This window comes from Silurus meridionalis, chromosome 16 (assembly GCF_014805685.1).
Source record: "Silurus meridionalis isolate SWU-2019-XX chromosome 16, ASM1480568v1, whole genome shotgun sequence".
NCBI lineage: Eukaryota > Metazoa > Chordata > Actinopteri > Siluriformes > Siluridae > Silurus > Silurus meridionalis.
In genome coordinates, this window is record NC_060899.1 from 11858537 (window position 1) to 11871009 (window position 12473).

The window sequence follows — 12473 nt, forward strand, 5'->3', positions numbered from 1 at the left end:
TACTGGCACCCTCGCCCTTATTAGATAAACCACGTTAACCTTCAAATGAGCACTGAATAGCAGGAAAACTGGCAGCGACGCAAGTAAAAAGTTGCAAATGGAGGTATGTTTGGGGGGTGATCCTCCTGCCTCATAGAGAGCTATTTCTCAAGAGCAATCGAAGCGAGTACAGAAAACGTCAGCTCGAATTTGTCCTGTGATTAAACTTTACCCCACGTGCTCTATCCATGTGTTAACAACTTGACAGCTTCTTGCGATTTTTCACAGCTTATAAAGAACAGCGATCTTTAAGAATACGGAAGTTTATAAACCACTTTATTGATGCAAAATGTCAAACCTGGTCTCTTTTTTTTTTTTAATGGATTTGTGCAACAGTGGAAATACAATAAGATACAATGAATCAAACAACACTCCAGTTCACAGATAAATATTCTGACAGAAAGGCATTAAAATAGTAAGCATAAGATTTATGAATGTTACTGTACTAATAAAGCAAATAAGGTCACTTGGAATTGGGAATTTGACTCGCAGTTTTACATTATGGAAACGTAATATTCTACATTTTATTGGCATACACATTGCTTTTTTTTTGTTTTTTTAAATACCGAATATTAATAAGTGCAATAAACAAAACAAAAAAGCAATAATTTTTGCTTGTGTCTATAGTTGGGACAGAACAACAGAATCAGGAATGTTTATAGAAAGCGCTCCAAAATGACTTGCATGCATGAAACGTATTCTTGCGCCTCAAAATTGTTTAACTATGAAACATTTTTAACATCATAAACCACACTTGCACAATGGCTCTACATAAATATCATATTAACACATAATATAACTGTTATGTTGAATGACTCGCGAATGACCCTAGATGGAGGCACCAAATAGGACTGAATACAAACAAAGTTCCAGGTCTTTCAATACAACCTGCTCACAGCCTAAATAAATCTTGATCCTCTGTCTATATGTTGGAGTGCTGATGTTCGGGATTCTGTGGAGAACATGAAAGCACAAAGCCATGCATTATGTAATCAAACTCCTCCCGTTCATGCACATTATAGGAATCACTGTTTCTATGCAATGATGTATGCTGCAAAGGGTTAATCATTGATGACTAAACCTCAAGTCAGCTCTTCCTCATTACAAAATGATTAATCATTTTAGACAAGGTTATGACACAGCGCTTCTTTACCTTTTATGGCTGTTGTGCTGTCCAGTTACGACATTAGAACTCTGCAGTGAGGGGGCCGCAGCTCTTGATGTTCCTCATGATGGACTGCACCACCTCCGAGGTAGTGCCCTGCCCCCCGATGTCTGCTGTATGCAACTACAAGACGACACAAACATTGACAAAGTGCCATCTTCTCAAAAACCTAATATGCCCAAAATGTACCCTCTTCAACCACTTTAATATTCCTATAATTGCTCATACAGTCAATAAATCCTGTCAGCAGTCTATAAAAAATCACCACGGCACTTCAGATCATTTCAACCTCGACATAGAAGGACAAGCAAAACATATTCAGTTATTAGTAGTCCAGTCTCAACAAGCCCAGCTGGAGCCTCAGATTTCTCACTCTTGGCTGACAGGAGTGAAACCTTGTGGGGTCTTCTGCTGCTAAAGCCCATTTATCTAAAGGTTGGGTGTGCTCCGGAATTGCTTTTCTGCTCACCACGGTTGCAAAGAGTGCTTATTCAAGTTCTTATCAGCTCATCAAACTAATCTGGCCATTCTCCTCTGACCTGTCTGAACAAAGAGTTTCGTCTACAGAGAGACTGCTCCCTGGAATTTTTCTTTCCCCTGTTTCTGAAATCACACCCCATCCCCATTCTGATGTTTTATATAAACATAGACTAAAGGTCTTGACCAACATGATTTTACATTCTTACACATTGCACGAATGACCTGGAAACAAGTGACTGGTGAACATTTTTCGATATGCAGCATTTTTATTTTTTTGCCTATGACTCATTTGTACAGGACTTTGGATAAAAGTAAATAAATGTACTTGCAAAATCCAGTGTTATAAACATTACCGAAACTGAGTATCCAATTAACTCGACACAATTTCTAAAACAAATGGAAAGGAACCAGGTTTCTTGAATTTCGCAGTTTCACTAACGATTTCCTCATGTGCCATTCAATTTCCCAGACAATAGTTTCGATCAGAATCTCACCGGACCTCATTTATCACAATAAATATGAATGGAAAAGTCATTTGCTGGAGCATTTACACAAAAACTGAAAAAAAATGAATAATTAGTTCGTTATAGTAATGAATTTCGAATCGGACAAATGTTTTGAGAGACAACGTCAATAATTCAGTATGAATAATGTCAAAGTAGTACTTTAAAACAATATAAAAAATACACACACACACACACACACACACACACACACACACACACACACACACACACACACACACACACACACACACACACACACACACACACACACACACAGTGGCTGCATCGGCTGAGCCGCATTACTAAGTTATCGTTTTGATCTTTTCAGCACTTTGTGCACTAAGCTTCTTTTAAATAGAGAGAGAGAGAGAGAGAGAGAGAGAGAGAGAGAGAGAGAGAGAGAGCGAGAGAGAGCGAGAGAGAGCGAGATTTGTCATTGCATAGTACAGGTAAACAGCAACGAAATGCAATATAGCATCCATCAGAAGCTGAAATGGTAGTTAAGCTTAAAAATAAATATAAAGTCTATGACAGTGAAAAATGTGCATAAGCTGTTGACTAATAACTATAAAGGCTTACAGGTGCCTACGTTAATCTGTATATGTATAAGAGAACGAATTGTTTACACTCTTATTTTAAAGAAAGAACAATCCTGATCATCTATGATTTCTGCCTGAAACTTGTTATACAAGTCCAGCCGGGTGTCTGATTAAGGAAACAGAGCAGTGGAGGATATTTAGATATGATAGGGGATAATATCCTCGGCCCGTGTTTCATGAGAATACAAGCCCATATATAAGCCATATATATATATATATATACCTGGGTCTCGTTCATAGTGGTGAAAATGGCATTCCGGATCATGCTGGCATACTTGTGAAGCCTGAAGAGAGAAAAGCGAAGAAGACATTACACAGGGTTGCCATTTATACAGCACTTTTTGATAAGTGTTTTTTTATGCAGAATTACACATTAGCCGGACTACAGTTTACATAGAATCATCGCAGTACAAGTGCCTAAATATGATTTAATGATAGTTGAAGGCTTAGTAAGTTGGAACGAGTCCAAGTGCAATATAAACAAGTCAACTCTATGGAAAATAGCCTTAGACACCACGGTTAGGCTTAATGCGTAGCTATGGCTGGGCAAGCACCCCTTAATGTTCTCAAATGATTGAAAAAGTCAATAAATCAACAAATCAATAAGTAACCGTTATACAGTAGCATGATTTAGGCCCCAAAATGTCTGGCTCCGGTGTGGCGAGAAATGACTAACGTCTCAGACGGAGTATTATGTCAAACCACCGTGTGTGGTGACAGCTGAAAATAACAGACGCAGTCAGTGTGACCGATGTGCTGAATTTACTTGACGTGATCCAGCATGAGACAGCTGGCCAATAGCATTGCAGTCGGGTTGGCAATGTTCCGGCCAGCGATGCTCTTCCCAGTGTTCCGAGTTGCCTGTCAGAACAATAAATCCACAAATCAGTCCAATAGTTTAGGATAAGAAGAATCATTAACAACAATATAGACTGGGTTAAGTGTTTTTTTGCACATTAAAAACAAAAAACAAAACAAAAAAAACAGATGCAAACATCTGATTTGGGCTTTTTTCCTCTTCGTTTCAAAGATTCTCAGCTAACGTGTACTCACCGTTTCAAAAACGGCATAATTATTCCCGTAGTTGGCTCCAGGTACGAGCCCGGGTCCGCCCACTAGCCCGGCGCACACGTTGCTGACCACGTTTCCATAGAGATTAGGCATCAACATGACATCAAACTGGTAGGGCTTGGACACAAGCTGAAACAAAACATTAAAAAAAAAACACCAATAAGGCTTTTTTAAGGGCTTTTTAGCGAATGGCTTTTTCCAGGGTGACTTACAAATGTCCTGTGAAGTCTCAATCAATAATTGCATTCTGATACTAGTTCATTAGGACACAGACTAAAAATATCTCAGTCTAAAACTCTGTTGGAAGAGAATATGGTTTGTATTGCTGTTGGGATCAATTTAAGCCACGTGCTGCATGTTATATTTATATAATCCATACCTGCATTGTGGTGTTGTCTACAATCATGCTATCGAAAGCAATGTCAGGGTATCCAGAGGCTACCTCCTTACAGCACTGGAGAAAGAGTCCATCACCAAGTTTCCTTTTGAGACAGTAAAAGACAGATAGAGGGAGGAAAACAGAGAGAAAAGAAAGGACGTGATCAAGAATGCCACTACATATCGAGTTATAAGACTAACTACACAATGACTGACAGCTAGACACTGAAACCAAAAAAAGAAAATATCAATTACGAGGTGCTCACCCCGCTCTCAAAGTCAAGAGACAGCATGTTTTTTTGATTATCCTATTAAAATGATTTGTAGTATGATGATATTTCAGTGAGGTAAGCTCAGATTACATGACAGGCTCAAGTTCATCCTCAATTCCACGAGTGCCAGGAAAGCACTTAGACTCCTGAAGTGTTGTTCAGGATTAAATTCGGTTTGTTTATACAAAAAACATCTGACACTTCTCAAGTATTGTAAGCTATTTATGAGTGAATTCAACCTCAAAACTGGACAAGATTTTTTTTTGGTTTTAGTATAAATATTGCTGGAAATAATGAGACAATATACAGAGTAATCCTTGAGAGGACTCTCCTATCTCTGTCCCTACTAATTATATGTATATATTAGGTGAAGCTAAAATGTTGTACAATGGGCCTCATTTGAAAACCTCAACTGATCGGATTAAAATTTGATAGTCTTCAATTAGATACTGCATTTTATTTGAAGTATCTAATTGTATATATTTATTATATTCTATTATATATATATATATATATATATATATATATATATATATATATATATATATATATATATATATGTGTGTGTATATATATATATATATATATATATATATTTATTTATTTATTTATTTATTTATTTATTTATTATGTAGTCAAGCTCAAATTACTTATTTATTTCAAACACACAAATAGAATATTATTTAGACCAGCCAATTCAAACAGGCCTAAAAGCTATTAAGAACATATTACATATTACATTTACATGGATAAAAGTACCCTGACTCCACCAATTCAATAGGAATAAATAAAGCCAGGATATTGATTGTCCCTCCCATGCACAGGTTGAGACAACAACAAATATGGCCACGTTAATGAAGACAGGACACTGACTATATGCTCTCTAGACTCCAAGGCAAACAAACTGGGCCAGTTTTTGGTAGGTAACTCAGACTTTAAAGTGATGCTCAAACACTATGAAGGCGTGAATGAATGAAAAAGTCGTGCTGGCAGTGAGGAAATGTTGACACATCATGCATTTCCATGAGACATTTATAGGAACTCACATGATGTTGGCCTTGTGCACAGCTGTGACCCTTCGTCGCCCTTTCTCTCTGGCCAGCTTGAAGGCGTACTCGGCGATACGCAGTGAGTTGTTCCGGGTGATGATCTTTAGGCATTCCACCACACCTGGTACACTCTTTTATAGACACACACACACACACACACACACAGATGCTTTGATCACCTTTATAATGTGGACTAATTATAGTGGGAAGGTGGTATAATAAAAGAGCGTGGCACTTGGCTTGTGGCAGAAGAGCAGGAAAGGGATGAGACAGCAGTGGAGACTAGTTAAACAGTATTATTAAAAGCAAAAGAACAAGCATGAGGGCACTAATAAACAGAAGAATAACTGGTGTTTACCTCATGCTCCAGGCTGCTGTACTCGCCCTCTGTGTTCTCTCTAATGATGATGATGTCAATGTCCTTATGACGGGTCTGAACCCCGGGCAAGGACTGGCAGTGCATTACATTAGCATACAGGTCCAGACCAGTGCTGAGAGAGAGAGAGAGAGAGCGAGAGAGAGAGAGAGAGAGAGAGAGCGAGACAGAGAGAGAGAGAGAGAGACAGAGAGAGAGAGAGAGAGAGAGAGAGAGGATCCAAATATCAAAATAAAACATGATGATCAGCAAACTGCAAAAGAAAATAACAGCTCATGTCCTTTAATGAATGGTAAATTAGTGTCTCCAATAGCCATACCGAAGAAGATTGTTCCTCGACTTGTGTGAAGGGGGCAGCGTGTGGTTTGTCTCAATGTTACCTACAACAAAGAAAGCGAATAATCATGGCATGATTGAATTTTAAGGTTCACTACTGAAAAGATTTACTTTTCCTCTAAGTAAAGCTTTACTCTATAATCAATTCAAAACATTTTCCAGGTAATCAGTGCGTTGACGGGGGGTTTTATGATGTTCGACACTTATACAGAACCCTTAATTCAATTCATTCGCTACGGAGTGAATTACAAATCAAAGTGACCTTTTACATGACTATTGTCCTTCAATTCAATCATCCCTCCACCAGGGACAGTTTGGCTGATCACTTTTTTTATTTTAAACTAGAAAAGTTCCCAGTTTGTAACCGTTGTGTGGATGTGAAAAAAAATTCTCTTTTCCCCCTCAATCCTGTTCTTGCTGTTTTGACCATCTCAAAGAACGACTATAGAGGATTCGGTTATCTTGTCTTCCGACATGTATAAACTCAAGTGCAATGGCATGGCTGTGATATTGTGCTTTGGTAACAGGAGCAATGTTTTGTCAGCTGCCTAGGGATGGAGTATGCTTAAGTAGAAATGTGTTGGTAGGAGGCTGCAGTTCCATTGTTCAGTCAAAATCAAGAAGAAAGCAAACTGTAATGTATCACGCATCAAAAGATAAGTAAAAGAACGTCCGTTATGAACAAGGGCGGCTCACGAACCCTTAAGGGCGACCCCGTTTCGGCGTATAGCTGTGATGGCGTTGTTGATGTCGTCCTCGTTGGTTAGGGAGGAGTTGACATTGACCACCTCGAAGTCCACAGGAACACAGCTGAACCTGCAATGCGAAGAAACATGTTCAGCCTGTATATACAGTGTATTACTATTTACACAGATGGATAATTGTATTGACGGAAAGCGCTTTCGAGACTGACCTGAAGAGTTCTCGCACGTGGTTAAGCAGCTCGGGGCCAATCCCATCTCCGGGGATCAGTGTGACCGTGTGTCTACCACCATATCTAGCAGGGGGAGGCTGAGGACATCAACACGACGTCATGATCATGTGATGACACTCACGAGTGCTCATATGTTTGAAATGAAGTGCAGGATACTTACTATGCTTTTTCCCTTAGGGGGTGAAAAAAACAAGAGGGGTAACGAGAATGTTAGAAACAATGACAGAAATGAACAGGTCTTTAAGGCTTCCTATCAGTAAGATTATTATGTGCTGCATGGAATGGACTTCTAATTTCTATTAAGTTTAAAAAAAAAAAAAAATTAATAGAAAATTCAAACAAGCCCACATTTACGAGTAATGTTTCAATGAACTGCACAGATGTTAGCTTTACATTTACTACATTTTACTTGTCACCCACAATGTCGCATGCTACAATCGCCTACCTTCTAATCATGGCATTGGTGTCAAATCATTTCTACATATCTGTCTAGCCTTAAAAAAACGAAAACGATCTCCTGCTGAGTCATCAAACCCATCTAATGCGGTTCAGGAAGATAATAGATGATCTGTATTCTACATCAGCAATACTTACAGTGTAGGTAGACTTCTCCCTCTGGTTGGAGAGTGCTGCTCCAAATACCTACAAAGGATACAGTTAGGTGCCCATTTAATCACAGCACGTTCATATCAGGTCAGTCTTATTGGACAAATTAGAGGCATATATAATAAATTAGTGGCACACTACACACATCTGTCTATCTAATTATCATCTTCTTTCAGCTTCTCCCATTAGGGGTCGCCACAGAGTATCATCCGTCTCCAAACTCCTCTGTCCTCTACATCTGACTCTGTCACACCAACTACCTGCATGTCTTCCCTCATCACACATCCATGAACCTCCTCCTTGGTCTTCCTCTTTTCCTCCTTCCTGGTGGCCATCCTCAGCATTCTCCTACTGATATACCCCATGTCCCTCCTCTGCACATGTCCAAACCATCTCAATCGTACCTCCCTCACCTTGTCTCCAAAACGTCCTACATGCACTGTCCCTCTCATAAACTCATTTCTGATCCTGGTAATCCTCGTCACTCCCAACGAAAACCTCAACATCTTCTGTTAGGAAGTTTCTCCTATCCGGCTCGAAGGACCAGATGTTAGGAAGTTTTCCTCTCTAGCTCGAAGGTTCATATATGTTCTGGCATTTTATACTCTTGGTGGAGAATAGTGTACTGTGATGTCAGGGGTAGCTTGTCATTGCTTGGTTAACTGTATGTCTACCTCTAGTGGTGAAGTGTGGAAATACAACTAAATAGGAATCCATTCTTACATCTTCAGTTCTGCTACCTCCAGCTCCACCTCCTGTCTTTTACTCAATGCCACTGTCTCTAATCCATACAACATCGCAGGTCTCACCACAGTCCTATAAACGTTCCCTTTCACTCTTGCAAACACCCTTCTATCACAAATCACTCCTGCTATCACTCTTCTCCACCCACTCCACCCTGCCTGCACTCTATTCTTCACTTCTCTAACACACTCTCCATTACTTTGCACTATTGAACCCAGGTACCTGAACTCCTCCACCTTCTCCACCTCTTCTCCCTGCAACCGCACCACTCCACTGTCCTCCCTCTCATTCACACACACGTACTCTGTTTTACTCTTACTGACTTTCATTCCCCTACTCTCCAGTGCATACCTTCAGCTCTCTAGGCTCTTTTCAACCTGATCCCTACTCTCACCACAAATCACAATATTATCCGCAAACATCATAGTCCATGACTCTGAGAGTCCTGTCTGACCTCGTCCATCAACCTGTCCATCACCACTGCAAACAGGAAAAGGCTCAGAGCTGATCCTTGATGCAATCCCACCTCCAGCTTGAACCACTTCACTACTGTCTCACACACACACACACATATATATATATATATATATATATATATATATATATATATATATATATATGTATACCCCCATACATACACATATATAATGTAACTAATGGCATATATAAAAAATGTCCTATGTGCTGTGCTCTGATTGGTCAGTTGCTAAAACAGACAAGCAAAGAACCAATAGGAACAAGAGGTGGAAGGAATACATGAACCAACTAGTTTACACAGCTAATGTAATAGCACAAGGGTTTTATTTCTACAAGGGTTTTTGAAAAGTGTTTTTATTCTCATAATCTTTTTATTATTAGCATTACTCATTTCAGGATTTTTTTATACCAAACGTGCTATTGATATGTGTCGATTTTCTACCGCACCTTCTGGCAAACTGCCATGCTGTAAAAAAATTTATTTAAAAAAACTATGTAAATTATAACCTTAGTATGCCAAATAAATGCATTAAAATAATTGATTTTTTACCTTAACCGTGTTTCTCAGTCCTATTAGGTTTAGGGTTTTGGAGAGCGACAGCACTGCTCTGGAGGTCGCCATCTTAGATTTAGTGTTCCCAATGACGGTTGAATACCAAATGACTCCTTGCTCCCTACATAAGTGCCCTACATAAGCTTTACAAAACTCCCACTGTAGTGCGCTATATTTGTATAAGGACCCGTTTGGGATTTAGCCATTTTCGTGTCCTTTTCCAGCATGTGCTGGAAGACTGATTACTAATATTTAACAAAAATATTCAATCATTTTCAACCTGAATGTATTCATTTACATGCCACAATAAGGAAAAAGGAACAAAATTTTTTAAGTAAAACGTAACAACATATGGCTAGATATATAGTAAAAAATATGTACATATACAGAACTAGTGTATACATTTTATATTGAAATTAATAATAAAATACATATTTACAGTGTTTATGATTTTTTTTAAAAATCGTTTTTTTTTAAGAAAATATATGAAAATAGCAATTATTTCATTTATTTAATATGTATTTGGTCTATGCCCTGCAGAAGTCAATTTGCACATGTAGCAAAATCCATAAACTAGTGTTGATCCTTGTTATGTGATGGCAATAGATAGATAGATAGATAGATAGATAGATAGATAGACAGACAGACAGACAGACAGACAGACAGACAGACAAACAGACAGACAGACAGACAGACAGACAGACAGACAGACAATAGATAGATAGATAGATAGATAGATAGATAGATAGATAGATAGATAGATAGACAGACAGACAGACAGACAGACAGACAGACAGACAATAGATAGATAGATAGATAGATAGATAGATAGATAGATAGATAGATAGATAGATAGATAGATAGATGATAGATTGATTGATTGATTGATTCATACATACAAACATACATACATACATACATACATACATACATACATACAAAGTTGGGTAGATAGGTAAGAGTAAAAATAAGTATACAAAAGCAATTTACACTATAGATGAAGTATATCAAGAGAATAAATGTATAGGTATCTATTAAATAAAGAACTTTATAGGTATAGAAAGCAGAAAAAAAAACAGGTAGAGCATGTACAGTACATATACAGTGTAAGGATGTAATGTGGTAGTGCAGTTTTATGTTTTGTGTAAACATTGCTCATACAATAGCAGTATTATGGAAAAAAGGGCCAGTGCAGTGCAAAAGAATCAATTTGTATGCTGTCAGCCGTGTATCAGCAGAACGGTCAGTGGAATTTAAATGCCATACATTTAAGTGTGTATAGGTTTCAGCAGTAGATGTTTGTCAAGTTCAAATATTGCTCAATGTGTTAGTCCTAAAACAGTTTTGTACAGTGTGATTGCTGTTAGAACAAACAATCTCTCGTAGCACTTCTTTATACAACAGAGCTGAATGAGTTTTCTGCTACGCGGTTTATTGTTTTTCAGGCATTTTCTTAGTAACATGGTGAATAAAAAACATGGTGACAGGGAGTTGTATTTCATAATGACCTTGCTCAAAGCCACAGCAGTTGCATATTGGTGGTTTATAATTTGAACTCGTGAGCTTATGATCAGATCAACATCTCAACCACTGAACAACCACTTCTCCCTGCTAGTGACATGGCGTGGTTACGAGGGCAATGTAGTGTCAGGTGGTGTAGTGTCAATGCTTAACTAAGAACCAATCCAAAACACCTAGTGACGACTGGTCCTTAAATTAGCTGGCATGCAACAAGCAATATAGTTGCTTATTTATGAAACTATTAGGATTGAGATATGAATTATATGACAAGGAAGGAAATCGTCAACTCTTTTATGCCATCTTGTTTATTATTCATGTGAATGTTAGTGCTGTTGTGCTTGGTGCCAAAATCAATCTATCAATCAAACAATGAATACATAAATAAAAGCCAACTGCAGGCATTTGGTAACTAAAAAAAACCTGATCAAAATGCCAAAAAACACACCTCTTTTTATATTTAAAATTCATGGCCTTGCCATTTTGCTACATATGTAAAGACTTTTTATATACTATATTTTATGTGATTTTATACACAATATACAATACATCCCGGAAAAATACATAGATGGCAATTATACATTGAATCAAAATAAGTGTCTCCATAATAAATGAGCCAGTGGCAAGTAGGGTTGCAAAGGGGTTTATGGGAATTTACGGGAATTAATTAGAAATTTGGGAAAAATGCATATAAATACAAAGATTTCCTTTGGTCTTAAGTGGCCTCAGTTGCTCTTCTGTAAGTGTGCTGTGTGTGTGTGTGTGTGAGTGATGAATGTGAAGGGTTAAAATTCAACTGAAATTGCATTAAATCTGGTTGTATTATACTGCAAGATTTCTTATTTTCAACTACATTTAAGTTCCCTGTTATAGGCTATCCTGCAATTTTAGAAATGCCCAGTGTATTCCCATTATTTCCATTATAAATTTCCATGAAAGGTTTCCTGGAAGAACTTTGCAACCCTGGTGGCAAGGTGCGAGAGAGAAACCTTGAGAGGATCCAGACTAAAAAGAGAACGAATAATCACCTCCAATGTCAATTCATTCCACCCAAGTATCTCAGATGAGTCTTGTGTTGAGGTGGTGGTCACACCTACATGGGCTGGATGGAAAAAATATGATGGTAAGAGATGCAAATGATGCACATGATGTCCTCACTGAAGGACATTGTATACTATGTAGAAACAGAGACAGAGGAATGAAGTGCATTTATTATAATTAGACTACTTGTAAATGGAAAAAAGTACGTTTTTGAGTGTGTAGCGAAAGACTACGCAAGTGCATGCGACATAACAAAGCCTGCCATAGTCAGGACAGATAGTAGGTGCACTACAGGTGTCTCTGCCCCAGGTGATCGCGTGTCACGTGGT

At 38.2% G+C, this 12473-nt stretch overlaps 1 protein-coding gene across 1 annotated transcript; it reads right to left on the reverse strand.

Annotated features, from left to right (window-relative positions):
* Positions 1–298: 298 nt before the first annotated feature.
* On the reverse strand, positions 299–9709 carry idh3g (isocitrate dehydrogenase (NAD(+)) 3 non-catalytic subunit gamma). The gene is made up of 14 exons (XM_046870127.1): positions 9583–9709; positions 7800–7847; positions 7366–7377; positions 7185–7282; positions 6972–7087; positions 6255–6315; positions 5918–6050; positions 5557–5690; positions 4240–4342; positions 3843–3989; positions 3556–3650; positions 3013–3073; positions 1193–1327; positions 299–991 (listed from the first exon to the last, which is right to left on the reverse strand). The coding sequence occupies exons 1-13, from the start codon at positions 9652–9654 to the stop codon at positions 1226–1228; spliced, it is 1182 nt and encodes a 393-aa protein (XP_046726083.1). The 5' UTR covers positions 9655–9709; the 3' UTR covers positions 299–991; positions 1193–1225.
* Between the last annotated feature and the right edge of the window lie 2764 nt (positions 9710–12473).